Here is a 14,932-nt window from a genome sequence, read left to right on the forward strand (position 1 = left end):
CCGTCTCTAGATGATCCTCAAGGCTACTGATGTCACAATAACAGAACAAACAAGATGTGATGGGCGGCATTTTCCTTCTTCTGTCTATCTCTCTGCATTCAGTCTCATTTTGCATGTGGTAACTTCATCTACAATTTTTCAAATGATGCAGCCGGTCCTCTCGGTACAAAGCCAATATGATTTTCTGTCTCTCAGTGTCTCTTTTAGGACCTGAGTTTTTATTCAAAGTGGTTGCTATTGCACCTTACGCCTTAGACTTAGGCACATATACACACTGCTAATATTTAGCAGTCAACAAATAGGGTGATGGGTGGTGATGTGATTGCTCATGGCTCTACAACCGGTCCATCCCCCCATCCAGCTAACACTCATACAGAGACTAAACTGCTGTTTCTCTGTATGACTGTTAGTAGAACTTTCTTTCGAAACCTTTCATTTCACACGTACCTCTGAATGCCACCTCATTGCCTTAACTTTTTACAATTTCCTGTCTGTTTAAGCTCAACATCTTTATTGGTCCCTTAATGCCCCAACATTTTGACTAATAATTTTAAAGACATGTGTCCTGATATACTATATCTTTTATCAGGCGCTCTTCAACTTGACTGATGACATGATGACACATGTTTTTACTTTTATTAAGGCAGTAGGAGAGATTGCAGGGACACAGAACAGAGGAAATATGACTGCAATTCTGCTCTATACGTTTGGAATTGCTGGTGCCTGACTTGTGAAACACAATCTGAAAATATTTTTAAAGGAGACCAAATGAGAAGTGGACAAACTGAATACCTTAAAGAGGCCTCCCTGCCATTTAAACGTCCCCCTCACTTCTTCTTATCTCCCCCTTTTTCTCTTGCACCTGTCTGGTGCTTCAGTGTCAGTGAAAGAGAAGGAGATGGGAGAAGGGAATGAAGTCATGACAAAGTATAGAGCTGAATCCCAGTGGGGACAGCACTGTCACTGAAGAAAAACTCAGCTTGCTATGGTCAGCTCAGCTGTGTCACAGAGCTGAAAGTAAATACATGTCTCCCCTGAACTGTGATGTTTTTGTGTTCGTTTTACTTATGTTTGCATGGCGTGTATCTGCCACCTGTTACACAAACACAACCCTGATGTGTGTACATTGATGTGTATGCATGTGTGTGTCAGACTATAATCTAGAGTCCCGATCTTACTGAAGCTATAATTTTATACTTACAGCAGGTAGCAAAAAAAGATAATTAATCAAAGGCTTTGAAGTGACCGCTAATATAATATATACAAATGGTGGAGACAGTATTTATAGTATCAGTTAGATATGTAGATTAGCTGTACATGGAAGAGCAGCCCCCAGCACCACAATGTTTGACACTGACCTCCTGGGCCTAGCAACATACAAACACTCTTCCTCTTCACAGACACACGAACACACGTCCCTGCCGGGACTGACAGAAATAGCAAGCTGTTAACAATTAGGGCTAGACTTAACTCAGACCTAATTTGAATGTCTGACATTGAGCTAACTATAAACAAGGTACCGTGCTGCCATTGCACATACAGGACAATCCCTTCCATGTGCCTTTGTTCCAGTGCTGTAATTACACAAAATTAGTGTTGTAACACTAATCATAATGTAGATTGAGTTTCAAAAACATGAAGTGAACAACACAAGCTTCTTCTTTTCTGCCACATGCTATGTTTTGTTAATGTTCAGTATAATGTGTTTCACTTAGTATTCATCAGAGGATAAAATGTATCAATGGGGCTTTATAAATTCACAATGCAGTTCATAAAACCAGTAGAAACCTACTTAGTGAAAATACAGTTAAATCAACTTTACAGCGGTGGTCAAATGCTACTGGTGTTAGTTGCTGTGCTACTTCTTTGTTGCATGCATGAGTCTCAGGGCATACTTCTATTTCTCTATACTGCCTATATTTATCAGAAACTTCCCCTAACTATTCATGTCATCCTTGTCTAACTGTTTCTGTATATTAATATACAGAGTATATTAATTAATCTGTATATTATACTACCTTGTGAACCAACTCACCAAGACAAATTCCTTGTACGTGAAAAGCTACTTGGGAACAAACCTTTTTCGGCTTTTGCTTCCGGTTTTGATAAATTTGTCTAGAAATTGTTAGATTACCTTATATCTAGCCTTACCTACAATGCACATCATTCTGACATCATTTCTGCATATCTCCTTCAGGGACGTTGTTCTAGGGAGAACTGCAAGTATCTGCACCCTCCTCCCCACCTGAAAACCCAACTGGAGATCAATGGCAGGAACAACCTGATCCAGCAGAAGAATATGGCCATGCTGGCCCAACAGATGCAGCTTGCCAATGCTATGATGCCTGGCACGCAGCTATCACCTATGGTGAGAGGACACACACGTATGAACACACCACAGCTACTGCCCACGGTGAGACCACATATATGTACTAAATGCAAACACATATACGGCTGTTTTACTGTATGTGTACCATTTTCAATCTGTTTTTGTCAACCCCCCCTGTTTTCCTACAACAAAAACTCTGTCTTTGTGGTTTCGCAGCAGTTTTATCCACAGGCACTTCAATTCTGTCCTTTCATTTCCACCCAGCCCATGTTCTCGATGACACCAGGCTTGGCCACCAATGCCAGCGCAGCAGCAGCAGCTGCAGCTGCAGCTTTTAATCCCTACCTGAGCCCTGTGTCACCAGGCCTGATGCCCCAAGAGATCCTGCCCAGCACCCCTGTCCTCATGACATCTAGCCCTAATGTCAGCCAAGTCCCCGGCGCTGCTGCTGCAGCCCAGAAACTGCTGCGAACAGACAGACTTGAGGTAACAGCCACACTGACATCAAAGACATAGTTTTCTCAACATTTTATTTAATGGAAGCATAAATAACATTTATTTTTATTTTTATGTATGAGGTAGAGTGCCGAATATTGTTTTGTTAACTTTTTAAAGAGCCCACTCTTAACTCAATCTGCCTCATTTAGTTTTAGTACAGAGTGTGCTTTGATGCAATACATTTCACAAAATGCTATTAGGCAAGCACTGGAGATGAGCCTGAACTTGTTGAAAATGCATTTCAGTGGAAGAAGCAGTAACGATTTTCAAAGCACTAGTCTTGGTATAGCAACAGCAAAGAATGCTGCAAAATTGTTCTTTTTCGTTAAGAAAAAAGTTGTAACCCTTGCTGAAAGGAGGAAAATATCGGAAATATGGCAGTATATCTCAGTATCTCAAAAAAGCAGTTTTATTTTGCTAGTAAAGAGTATTTGTAGTGTGTTTCCTCTTTTAAATCATGCTATGACAAGTGAAAAGTGAAGTAAGTCAACTGTGTTAATGAAGGACACATTTCCACCAAACATTGACACATGCAGCAAAGGAAACATTAGCCAAGCAATAGCCATACATTCATGATAACTCAATGAAAATGCTGCCCTCTGGTGTCTCACATATAGACATCTAAACGGTCTAAGCCTCACACTCCAACAAACACATTTCAGTTCTGCATTTTTCAAATTTTTTTAAATTGTTAGTACAAAAATATTGTCATGGCCTTGAACTTCCTCAGTGTAATATCCCTCCATGACCAAATACAAGACCTGATAGTTTTTTTGTAAACAGGAAGCAATTCTGTACAGTATATTGGGACAGCTCTTGGATTTATTGTGTCAGGATATATAGTAAGGCTTAGAAAATTGTAAAATGTTTTACATTTGCATCAGTCGTTGAAATTAACTATATTTTTCAAAAAATGGAAAGGTTATAAATGAAAATACCTTTATTGTATTCACACATAATTTGTAAATGAATGTGTCTTTTCATAATTTTTCTCCTCATGTCCTGTTTCAAGGTGTGTCGGGAATATCAGAGGGGCAACTGCTCTCGGGGTGAGAATGACTGTCGCTTTGCCCACCCTGCAGATAGCACTATGATCGACACAAATGACAACACCGTCACCGTGTGCATGGACTACATTAAGGGTCGGTGCTCCAGAGAAAAGTGCAAGTACTTTCACCCACCAGCCCATCTGCAGGCCAAAATCAAGGCTGCCCAACACCAGGTGAACCAGGCCACAGCCGCTGCTGCCATGGTGAGCAGTCTGTGCATGGACACACTCTTTCACAGTACACCGCAAGAGCAATTTTGAGTTTTCAACTGTTTCAATTGCTTATCAGAGCTATCCATTATAAATAAAATCACCCAGCAGGAAAATATTTTGTGGTTCATACTCAAAGTCATGTTTGAGCGTGGGTAATCTTCCTGGTTAGTAATATGTACTGTAGCTTTTCAGTTCTGCTTTTGTCACGTCAAACTTAAAAGGTCTGCATGTTGGTTTGGGTAAATTCTGCTCAGAACTGGATGATATGAATAAGGATTGGACAATGGTACAATATAACTCATTATTATCACACTTAGCCTTTTTCTTACTAAAGTGACATAACGATTGTCTTCTTCCTTGTTCATCTCATCTCAGACCACAAACAGAGAGTTAGTTCCTCTCTCCTTCTGCCTCTGATGGCCTGGACTTATTTGTGACTCCATTGTTTCTGTGCTTCCTATCCATCACTTCTCTTCCCCTTGACATTATTATAAAAGGATCCATTGTGCTTTCAGGCGTTTCCCTCAGTAACAGAACCTGTGGATAATTATGCAGTAGAATATAGCCACACTTCTCTGCTGATCACAGGGTTCTCTAAATGCTCTTATTGACATACTGAGGCAGAGAGCTTGGGGTGAACCATTGTAATGCGCTGCTGACTATGATGTGCACAAAGAAACAGAAACCTATGAATTGTGGTTCCATATAATTTTCTGTCCAACACAATTTTTGAGACTCACTTGTAATGACTGAATTATTTTCTCATGGCAACATTCATCCATCTTTGTGTGACAATAACTAATGTAGAGTAGTAGTTATCATTGATTATTGATGATCATTTAACTGTTGAGCAGTAGAGCTAGTGTCCACACTGTGCATGCCTTAGTCCTGTTATCCCCTTGTATATTGCATTCCAATGATTTGTTTTTTTATTTGTTTTTGTTTTTTCTCACCTATACCCAAACTGCACTGCTGCCCCCATGATGCACCTCTGCTTGCTGGTTTATGTTAATGCGCTTGAACCCCATTGGCCCATTGCCATCATGTGCTCGCTGCCTGCTAATTAAGACTCAGTCGGCTGTCAAATCACTGAAGCGACCCCTCGACGCAACCTTTGACCTGGTACTATGACCTTTCACCTTTTAGCTTGGCATGTGGCTTTGTTGTAAAGCAGTGTTATAACCAAAGATACCTAGCTATTTTTGTTATTGTCTCAGTGCAATGTCTGTTTTTTCCTCCTGTTGAGCTATCATTACTGTCTGTGATAAAATGATTGTGGTTTTCCAAAACCAAAAGTAAATATGTAAAAATTACTTCAATTGAATTTTCAGGTGTAATTTATGCGAAGGAACCACAATGAATTTATCACCTGTAGCCTATTTAACAAGCGTCAGTGAGGGCTAGGGAAGTAGAGCTTCTGTAATGGTGGCATGGCTTCTTAACGTCTAAGTCAGTGGTCAGTGTTGTGGAGCAACTTAATCAAATGTTTGCATGACTGTGTTGCTAGTGCATGTCAGATGGATAAGGGTGGGGCTAAGAGGAACAGTCTTTAAAACCATACAGGAATGATACCACCATAAAAGAAAATTACAGTTCAATTGATAGTTCACTCCATCTTCAAGACTTGTCACAGATATTCAGACCTCAAGAATGGCCTCATGCCAAGAAACAGTCGGCACACAGAAGGTTTGTGGTGGAAATTGTAGCCACAGAAATGTATTTTTTGACATCTGAGTCATGTCCTTTGGCTTGAGACCATTTTTGACATCGTCTCAGAGTGAACCATCACTTAAACATGGCTTACACAGTTTATCATGGAGCTAGCAGTGCAGCCTCCCTTTCTCTGTGCTTCCTACCTGTTCCACCTCTTTTTAGCAGCATTATTGTTTTAATAGTTAATGCTTGCTTATGTTGCATTGAGTCAGCCCTAAGAGTACAAAGTTAATAAATCCAAGTAAGCTTCCTGATACAATAATGAACATATGAATGCTCTTTAGTCAGTAGCTCCAGTAGGCACCATGCTCTTGCTTGTGTAGTAATTGTGTTAGACTGCTGCTTGCTTGCTACTGATGATATGATATTATTGTTATTGTACACACAAGGATTTTATTACACTACACTATGATGTCCTCTAACATATGTACCTTTTTTGTTTTTTGTTTTTGCCTCTCTCCAACACACCCTCTCTCTCCTTTCCACGCACCTCTTTCTCTATTTCTATTTTTAATGACCTCCCTCCATCTGGCCGGGCAGGGCATCACCCCTAGTGTCATGGCTCCCCTGCCAAAGCGGGCAGCCCTGGAGAAGGCTAACGGAGCCTCTGCCATGTTTAACACCAGCATGCTCCAGTACCAACAGGCCCTGGCCAGCATGCAGTTTCAGCAGCAGGCTTTTCTTCCATCAGGTATGGCTCCAAAAGCAAGCACCTTTAGTGCTCTCACCACCCAGAGGATGCCTGGAGCAGTCTAACCTGGCAGCTGCTTGGCTGAGGTTGGGCAAAGTGGTAGACTGCATTACGGAACAGTTTAGTTCTCGACTATTATTTGTCTATTTATTCAACTTCAATTATTTTCTCTTTAAATACAGAAAAAAATACAAGGCTCATCAAACACAAAACTCCCATTTAACTTTAGGACAGAGAGGGTCTAAACTATGAACACTTTTTAAACAACAATTAGCAAACTCAAAATGCTAAAAAAAGGTTTTTACTCCTAGTTTGTGCATTATAATTTGTTTGGCATTGCATGGCCACAAGGTGTTAAGAATTGTTGGAATGTTTCTCTGCTTACTAATTGCCATTAAATAACTCATAGCTACCTGTTGTTCCTAGTACATGCAGGCTGATTGAGGGAAGCATGGATGTTTGTCGAAGAAAAAGACACAAATTGTTTACTATTTTATCAGATTAAAGTGCCCATGGTGCGATAACTCACATTTTAATGAGATACCGTTTCTGGGGCTTTGGCTTGGACTGGATTGAATGGGGCTGGATGGGTTGATTGATGGTATCGTACCTCTCAGTTTGGCAAGCATCAGGCTGCAAAGTCTCACCTCTATATACATCTGCTGTTCTCCTAACTTCTGTCTAGAGTGTGTATATAATGTTTAACACATTATTGTTACAATCATATCCACACTATGGCTTTGTGCATTACAGATTTATATACATTACATATATACTTCGGACAAAAGTTTAGATTCACACTCTCATTTGATTAACAGATTGTCTTATGATGAGTTCAGCACTCCGCCTTGTCCAATCACTGATGACTGTTCCTAAGAGATATTAACCTTTTTTTCCCACCTTATCTCTCCCCTCACTCTAACGACCCTTGTGATGGGCTGTTTTGATTTCTCTTCCCTATCCAATCCACTTCCTGTTGCACTGCATGATGGGCAGGCTCAATATTGTGCATGACACCTGCAGCGAGCGTTGGTAGGTTCCAGCTTTCCTTCTTTAGTTATCTGTAACCTCATGTCTGTGACTCACACATCATCATATTTAACCGTCCAGTACATTTTTAGATATTGTTCAAAGCAATTCAAAGCAACAGTGACAGTTATGGGAGGTTTTGGTGAGTGAGAGTCACTGTTTTTATTTATGTAAAGATATTTATGTTATATAAAGCATTACCAAGAGTCCCTATAAAGAAAGACATCTGTTGTGAGGTTTAAATGTTGTTCTGTACTTGTGTGGTAGCTGTTACTGTTCATAATGTCAATTTAACTGAGAATTATTTAGTTTATTTCTCTGTGTACATTGCTTGGATACTCATTCTCATGCCCGTTCTTTGGCTTTTGGCTGGTCTAACCAGACATATACTACTGAACCCCTTTTAAAAACAGTAAAAACACCGAGGGAGTTCAATTATAACCTCCGCCCCTATTTCCTCTGCCTGAAAGATGCTAGACTCACATGAGAGATCTTTTATGTATGTTATTTTTTGTAAAACCTTTTACAGTTCATTTTAATCAAAACTTACAATATTGGTTGGTCAGCCTCAAATAATACACAGAAATAAGAAAATAAATCATGCTGCTACAGACGTACTGTGTCTGATCAAGCTGTCGGATCTTTAGACCTCTTATCAGTGTTGGCAGAGGGAAGAAAGGGAACCAGTTAAATCGAATCCCTCTCTCATGCCCTCTCACACCTTCTGCTTCCCTCGTTTGCCTGATAAGTGTGTGTGTGTGTGTGTGTGTGTGTGTGTGTGTGTGTGTGTGTCTACACTGCTAGTCTGTTTATATTTGCTTACATGATTTTCCCTCCAAAAAAGTTCCCATGATGCATGGTGGTACTCCAGCCACTGTGTCTGCAGCCAACACATCTGCCACAAACGTTCCCTTCGCAACTGCCTCCACCAATCAGGTTTGCACCTCTACTGCCTTAGTCTCTCTCTCTCTCTCTGTCTCTCTGTCTCTCTCTCTATCTATCTATCTAGCTATCTATCTGTCTATCTATCTATCTATTTATCTATCTATCTATCTATCTATCTATCTATCTATCTATCTATCTATCTATCTATCTATCTATCTATCTCTCTCTGTCCTCTCTCTCTCTCTCTATCTATCGATCTATCTATCTATCCATCTTTCTATCTTTTATCTCTTTCTGTCAATGCACATGGATGATCTGGGGATGCTTGTGTCTTACAGTGATGGGTGGGTTGGGAAAAAGGCAGTACTCCCTCTTGTTGGCCTACACTAGAGTCCAACATGTGTATAAATATCAATTTTTAGGACATTTTTTATCCATTTAAGTATACCCACCACATTCTAGCTTTTTAGATTTCTGAGATTATTTCTGTATTACTGTATTTCATCATGTGTGTCCTCATTGTAACCTCGATTTTTGTCCTTTCCTATTTTGAGGACTCTTCCTTATCAAAGTTGACTACCAACGAATACATGCAATTGGTATGTATAAGGTAGTTTTTTCACATTTTTCAAGCCATTCGCACAGCTTGTGCAGCAGTTGCTATCTGTGCCCTTTGGTGCTTGGCTTTCCTATTTTTATTTTTCATTTTTTGCTGCTGCTTCCAGATGAAAAGCAAAGCTTTACCATTTTCTCCTGTTTAAAAAAGGGACATTCTCCTGATTAAATTTAGAAAAAGGTTGTAAAACCAGTCTGTATGTAAATTGTCAAAATTTCTGATAAAGTTAATTTGTAAGCAGGCTTCCTGCATTAAATATCCTGGTGAACAGATTTCACCAGAGGTTATGATGAATCATTATGTTATTAGTCAACACTCACAGCTAGTATTCTACATTTCACTGATATGTGCAGGTCAACAACATGGGGGACTTTTATTTGCATGGTGGAACCACCTTACTGACAGTTACCCTCTCCCCCCCCATCTCTCCCTTCTCTTCAACCCTCCATTTCCATTCCCTGCTGCACAGAAGCATCTGTTGATTCCTATTGACATGTCACGTTTGAATGACTTGTGCAAAATGCAAAATGGCCTTTTCTGTCTTTTGTCTTTTTCAGCAATGAGCTTGTCTTAATGTGAGAAGATGTGGTTACACACTTGTGTTTGTTTTGTAGGCCAACATTTGCTTGGTAGGTGTTTTTACTCCTTGGGTTACTTAATTTGATCTCTGTCTTTTCTCTGTCCACAGATTCCAATAATATCTGCAGATCATCTGAGTAGTCACAAGTACTTGACTCAAATGTAGTTCCTCTCAAGAACAGTAAGTTCCTGTTTCAGCCATCACATTGTGCCTATTCATTGCCTTTTTTGGTTTGAAATATTTTAGCTGGTTGGAGACTTTGTGTTTCCTTTTCTTTTCAACACTATATTTTTCAAAAGAAATCCATTATGTCTTACAGATCAAATGAATGTGTGCTGGCACCGTCCAAGCCAAAAGAGTTCAGCCTTTATGTACATAACCTTCAGAATGTCAAGCAATGGGACAAGGAGGTCTGTCATCTCTTAGCCAGTCCACAAAGATGGTGTCATCAGACGTGTAAACATCAAGGGTGCAACATATGATCTGTACCATCATCCCACATATCAATGTCAGGAAAAATTTGCTGTCAAATTCAACGTCCAGCCGAGAGAAGAGAATATCTTAGTGCCGGGGTCAGTTTGTCTCTCCCTCTGTGGGAAATGCTCACATTACACCTCTGTGTCTGACTAAATCATAGCACTCAATTTGTACTAATTATTATTATCACTGCACACAGAGAAGGTCACAAGCGCGGTTGTGTAAGGCAATATCCAGTGCTGGTACGTTATTAGACCAAGATTTTTCTTTCCTTTTTTATTTGTTCTGCTTTATTTTGTTTAATTAATAGCCATATTTCATAGTTTACAAGTGAAATGCAAACATGCACCTTGAATTTGAATTTAAAGGCACAATGATTTTACCAGGAATTTTATTCACCAAAAGAATTAGACATGTACAGTATTGTGTTTTTATGGCTACTAGTGAAACTAGATGTTGAAATGAGGGTCTTGGACATATGAATGTTCTGGGTAAACCAACATACCTGTGTACCTTGAAAGCACAGCCAGACTAGCTTTTTCTCACCTTGTCATGTGCCATCAAGGCCATACAGCTAAAATCAGAGTGTTATCTCAGCAGTGTTATTTGTTTACCGAAGGTAAAAGTTTTGTATGGCTCTTTTTGTATTGTTTTGTTTTCAAAATCTACATCGTGAGTGTTTTTAACTTTTGTTTTCTTTTATCTAATTAATGAGTTTTAGAAGTGGGGTTCTCACAAAGTTTTCTATTATGTTTTTTCTTTTAAAATCAAAAATGGATGGTTTTTCTAAGGTTTGTCGTACCTCTTTCATAGACTAGACTAGTGTTGTTTGAGGTTGTTGGGATTAAGTTGTTGCTCTAATCTATTGACTCCAAAGCCTGGTGAAGTACATGGTGTGGCTTCGAAAGACATTCAGTGTGTTTATAGGCACTTGTGTAACCCAGTTACAGTCAGTTTTCTCAAGTTGATAACATAATTGACATGTAAACAGGAAATCTGGTTACTGTATTCCAGGTAGAGGTTTGGAAGAATCTGACCTCTTTAGGTAGATTCCTTATGGTGAAGAACGTTTTCTTTGCCATGTAAACAGGTTTCTAATTACATGAAAGAGTGCATCAGACAGTACTTGAGCGGAGATGCTGTATTAAAGAGGGATAATAACGTGGAGCAGTTCTGCCTTATCAAACTGAAACCAACACAAAATGTTTTAAAACTCGTTTTGTGCTGAGAACAAGCACTGTTATGTCCATCTTCCTGTCTTTCTCTGGCTGGGCTGACTGCTGCAACAGACACAGACAGCAAATCAAACCAAAAAATGAAACAGGAAGCTGTGCCAGGCTTCTAAAATAAGAGGTAGAGGAGAAATCAGATTATTCCACTGCTGCATTTACGTGAGGAGAAATTAGCTTACTAAAATTGCATGTAAACCTCTCTGATTGTGTTACCCGATTTCTCTGAGTAAACTGGTTACTTAAGTGCATGTAAACATAGTCATTGTGTTACTTTGTTCCCCTCCTTTAGAGAGGAGCAACTCTAAAACTGTGTATCCACGAAGCACTGTTGATAGGTGTGTGTTGATAGGAATTTAAAACACCAGACCCAAAGGTCGACTAGGTCATTTTAACCACATGTGCACTTGATTGTTTGTCTGGTCACCCTGTTTTAATTTCACAACCCATTTTAAACAAACCTTAAATTTACAAGTGATTTGTATTTCTAGCAAAACGTGAAAGTTCTTATCCTTTTGTGGGTCTGCATATGGAAACCAAAGCACAGTTTATCTCTCACACATATTGATAAAAGGGTTACAGAGACATCTCTAAAGAGGCTTAAACCAATTAAGGAAAGATGTTTATCATCACTTGTTTGATCACTTCCTCATTGTGTTTTCAGAGAGGTGTGTAGCGTGTCTTTACCAATTGTAATGTACCTAACAAAGCCTTAGATTACAATTAATGGGTCCCAACCCAATCAAATGTACTTTGAATCACCATGCAGGTAAAGGACACCAATGATGTTTTATAATTCTCTCACATACCGCTTATGATCTTTTCTTGTTCTTTCTTTTAATGTAAAAGTAACAAATACTCTCTTAAATTTCATTGAACTTCTGTATTATGTACTACTTAAGGATTTGACTCTGTTTGAGGTATGTAGTTGTAGATTTTTCTTTTTTTTGCCTTACTATATATTACTTGACAAACATTGATATAGCCGTTGTAGATTTTGAGGTAGTATGACATAACTTTTTCAAACCATTTAAATGATAATATGTTGAGTTAGATTTAAATATTCACTTCATTCATATAGCTGGATGTCTTTTTTTTTTTTAGTAGGATGTTACATTATCAGTTAATTTTATTGATGAAAGACGTTTTGATACAAGGATTGAGATCAATTTAATTTGCTGCCACTGCGGCATATCTCAGCCGACAAACTAATATTTTAACCAATTTAAATTTTCCTTGTAATGTGTCAAGATCCTGTTTGAAAATATATTGTATTGAGATATACATTGTCCATGTTTAAGAGTAAAACTTATTTTCTACTGTATCCATTTCAAAAAAGATATGTACCTTTGTTAGAATATTTCTTAAGTTTGCCCTGAATGTCAGGCCAAAACGAGCAGTGAGATTGACGGGTGTTTGGATGTTTGATGGATAGTGAGATTAGGAGCCAGGAAGCAAAGACTTTTCCACACTGGAGAGGTTCAAAATGCTGCAGATGATGAGTTCTAACCTAAGGGACGAAGGTTGACTTTTTGCACTTCTGTATATAGTCAAATGAACAGAAAAAAATGTGTATCATATTGAGATATTATTTTGAATAAAAAAGATCTATAATTATAAGGAATTTTGTTAGATTAATTTAAATTCTTAAATTAGAAGACCAGCTAAAAATCGCTTGCAAAGAAGGGCACTAGTTTCTTGGCCAATGCATTCAGAAAGAGCTATGCGCTTTTTGTCTTATTTTATCAGTAGCTTGCAATACCAGGGAATGTTGTAGGGGAGTAGATATCCCAATGTCATGCTAACTTCACACGTCCATATATCATTTGTTGGACTTGGTCATGCAGTATTGCTGCTCCCATGGTACAGTTGACACATAAAACTATCAAAATTTTATATTCTATTATAGTTTGATTTGACTGCATGTGAAAAATACAAACAAAATAAACTGCATAGGTACAGTGTGTAAGGAAAGATAACACATTCAGACTACAAAATACAAAGGAACACGTTTTTCTTTTCAGATTATACATAGAGTAGATAACATCCACAGTGGGAGGAAATAATACTTCAAAAACCAGTCATCTTACTCTTGTGTGATAAAATATTTTTCAAGCAAACATGTTATTTAAAAAATGACAAAATATTAGCTCTCATCCACCCCAGATACTTTCTCATAGCCATATATTTACAGTTGACACTGACTCACTAGCAGTTGTTCCTGTTATCATATCTGTGTGCTCAGCAGGTGAAAGCTCACCACACCAAATGTGTATTTGGCCAATTCGTCTTTAAAATGAATGTAACAGTCGCTTGTCAACGTCACCCTGTGTCTGACTTGAGGCTGCTTTGTCGTCGCTACAGAACCAAAGCACCATTTTCTTTAAACCAGATGTCCAGTTTCCAGGCTGGAATCAAGGTTTTTCTTCCCTGCTGGGGGCACATTTACATGTACGCTTTGACTAGTTTTTACTTGTAAGTGCAAATACAAATTATGTATTTGCTAACAGTTGCCACACAATAATGTACTATTCTGTCAGATTTGTTTATGCACATTTTATTGTTGCCATAATTGACTCTTGCTGTATGGATTAAAAAATCTGAATAAAACAATATTTGATTTGCTCATGCAAGTTATGTGTTCACTGCCTCTGTGTTTGTGTGTGTGTAATTTGATTATTTTTCATTGTATTTTGGCCCCATTTAGAAAAGCAAAAGGCAGTGTATTTTGTATTATGTCTGATCTTTAACCTCACAATCATCTTGAAAGTGATGATGTCAGCAAGACTAAAGCAGCTCCACAAGGGCTGATATGTAACAGATGTGCAAGGTTACTGTGCTCAGGGCAAATTTTCGTGAGGTTGTGTGTATTATCTGTGTCAGAACTGATTAGAACAACAAAAGATGATGAAGCCCATATGAACCCATCGCATGCCTGCCACTGAACTCTTATGTGGACATGTAACATTTTGTTGACATTTCTTCATTTGCCCTTTTTAAAGGGAGTGTATAATGTTCAAAGAAATGTACATTAAACTGTGTCATGCTGGTTTCCTAAAAGGCTACACTGATATGCAAAATTCAAAACACAAAAACCTGCTTTAAAAAAAAATCTTTATACATAAATTCAATATATGTGGGGTTTCAAACTGTTACACATGGAAATATTTATTTTTAGGCTGTTAACTTGGTCCTCTGGAAACTATAGGTATTTCTCATCTTACTTTCTATTTTTTCTCACTTTCATCACTGAATAAACAATTGTCAGGTACATTGAGTATAAAAATTGTAGGATGCAGCCTGTGTCTGAAGCAATGTGTTGAAATACAACTTTAAAACAAACTGGCACAATGAAATAAAACAGGGCCTTACAAGTAGATGGCAGATAACGGACTAAACTGTTGAATAAACATTTAATCAAATTATCTAGATCCAAAAATTGCAAAGTAAACATCTTGATTTGTACTGCTTTTAACACCTACTACCTTTTCTCAAGGATTTTAATACAACCCCATTTCAATAAATGTTGGGACGATGTGTAAAACGTGAATAAAAACACAATGCAATAATTAGCAATTTGCATATTTTATTCACAATAGAACATAAAGATGTTGGAACTGTCAG

The 14,932-nt window shown here is 38.3% G+C and overlaps 1 protein-coding gene across 28 annotated transcripts in view; it reads left to right on the forward strand.

Annotated features, from left to right (window-relative positions):
• Positions 1-13,941, forward strand: part of mbnl1 (muscleblind-like splicing regulator 1) — a 41,093-nt gene extending 27,152 nt beyond the window's left edge. For 7 of the 28 annotated variants that reach the window (XM_067528762.1, XM_067528760.1, XM_067528757.1 and 4 more), the window contains 10 exons: positions 2,198-2,413; positions 2,546-2,815; positions 3,840-4,079; positions 5,157-5,210; positions 6,342-6,492; positions 7,489-7,524; positions 8,366-8,457; positions 8,961-9,005; positions 9,711-9,782; positions 9,922-13,941. In XM_067528762.1, the coding sequence (XP_067384863.1) occupies positions 2,198-2,413; positions 2,546-2,815; positions 3,840-4,079; positions 5,157-5,210; positions 6,342-6,492; positions 7,489-7,524; positions 8,366-8,457; positions 8,961-9,005; positions 9,711-9,767 (1,161 nt within the window). In that variant the 3' untranslated portion in view covers positions 9,768-9,782; positions 9,922-13,941. The remainder of the gene's footprint in view (positions 1-2,197; positions 2,414-2,545; positions 2,816-3,839; positions 4,080-5,156; positions 5,211-6,341; positions 6,493-7,488; positions 7,525-8,365; positions 8,458-8,960; positions 9,006-9,710; positions 9,783-9,921) is intronic. The other 21 variants (XM_067528767.1, XM_067528763.1, XM_067528764.1 and 18 more) reach the window with 21 other exon arrangements.
• The last annotated feature ends 991 nt before the right edge of the window (positions 13,942-14,932 follow it).

This window comes from Channa argus, chromosome 14, assembly GCF_033026475.1.
Source record: "Channa argus isolate prfri chromosome 14, Channa argus male v1.0, whole genome shotgun sequence".
Classification (NCBI taxonomy): domain Eukaryota; kingdom Metazoa; phylum Chordata; class Actinopteri; order Anabantiformes; family Channidae; genus Channa; species Channa argus.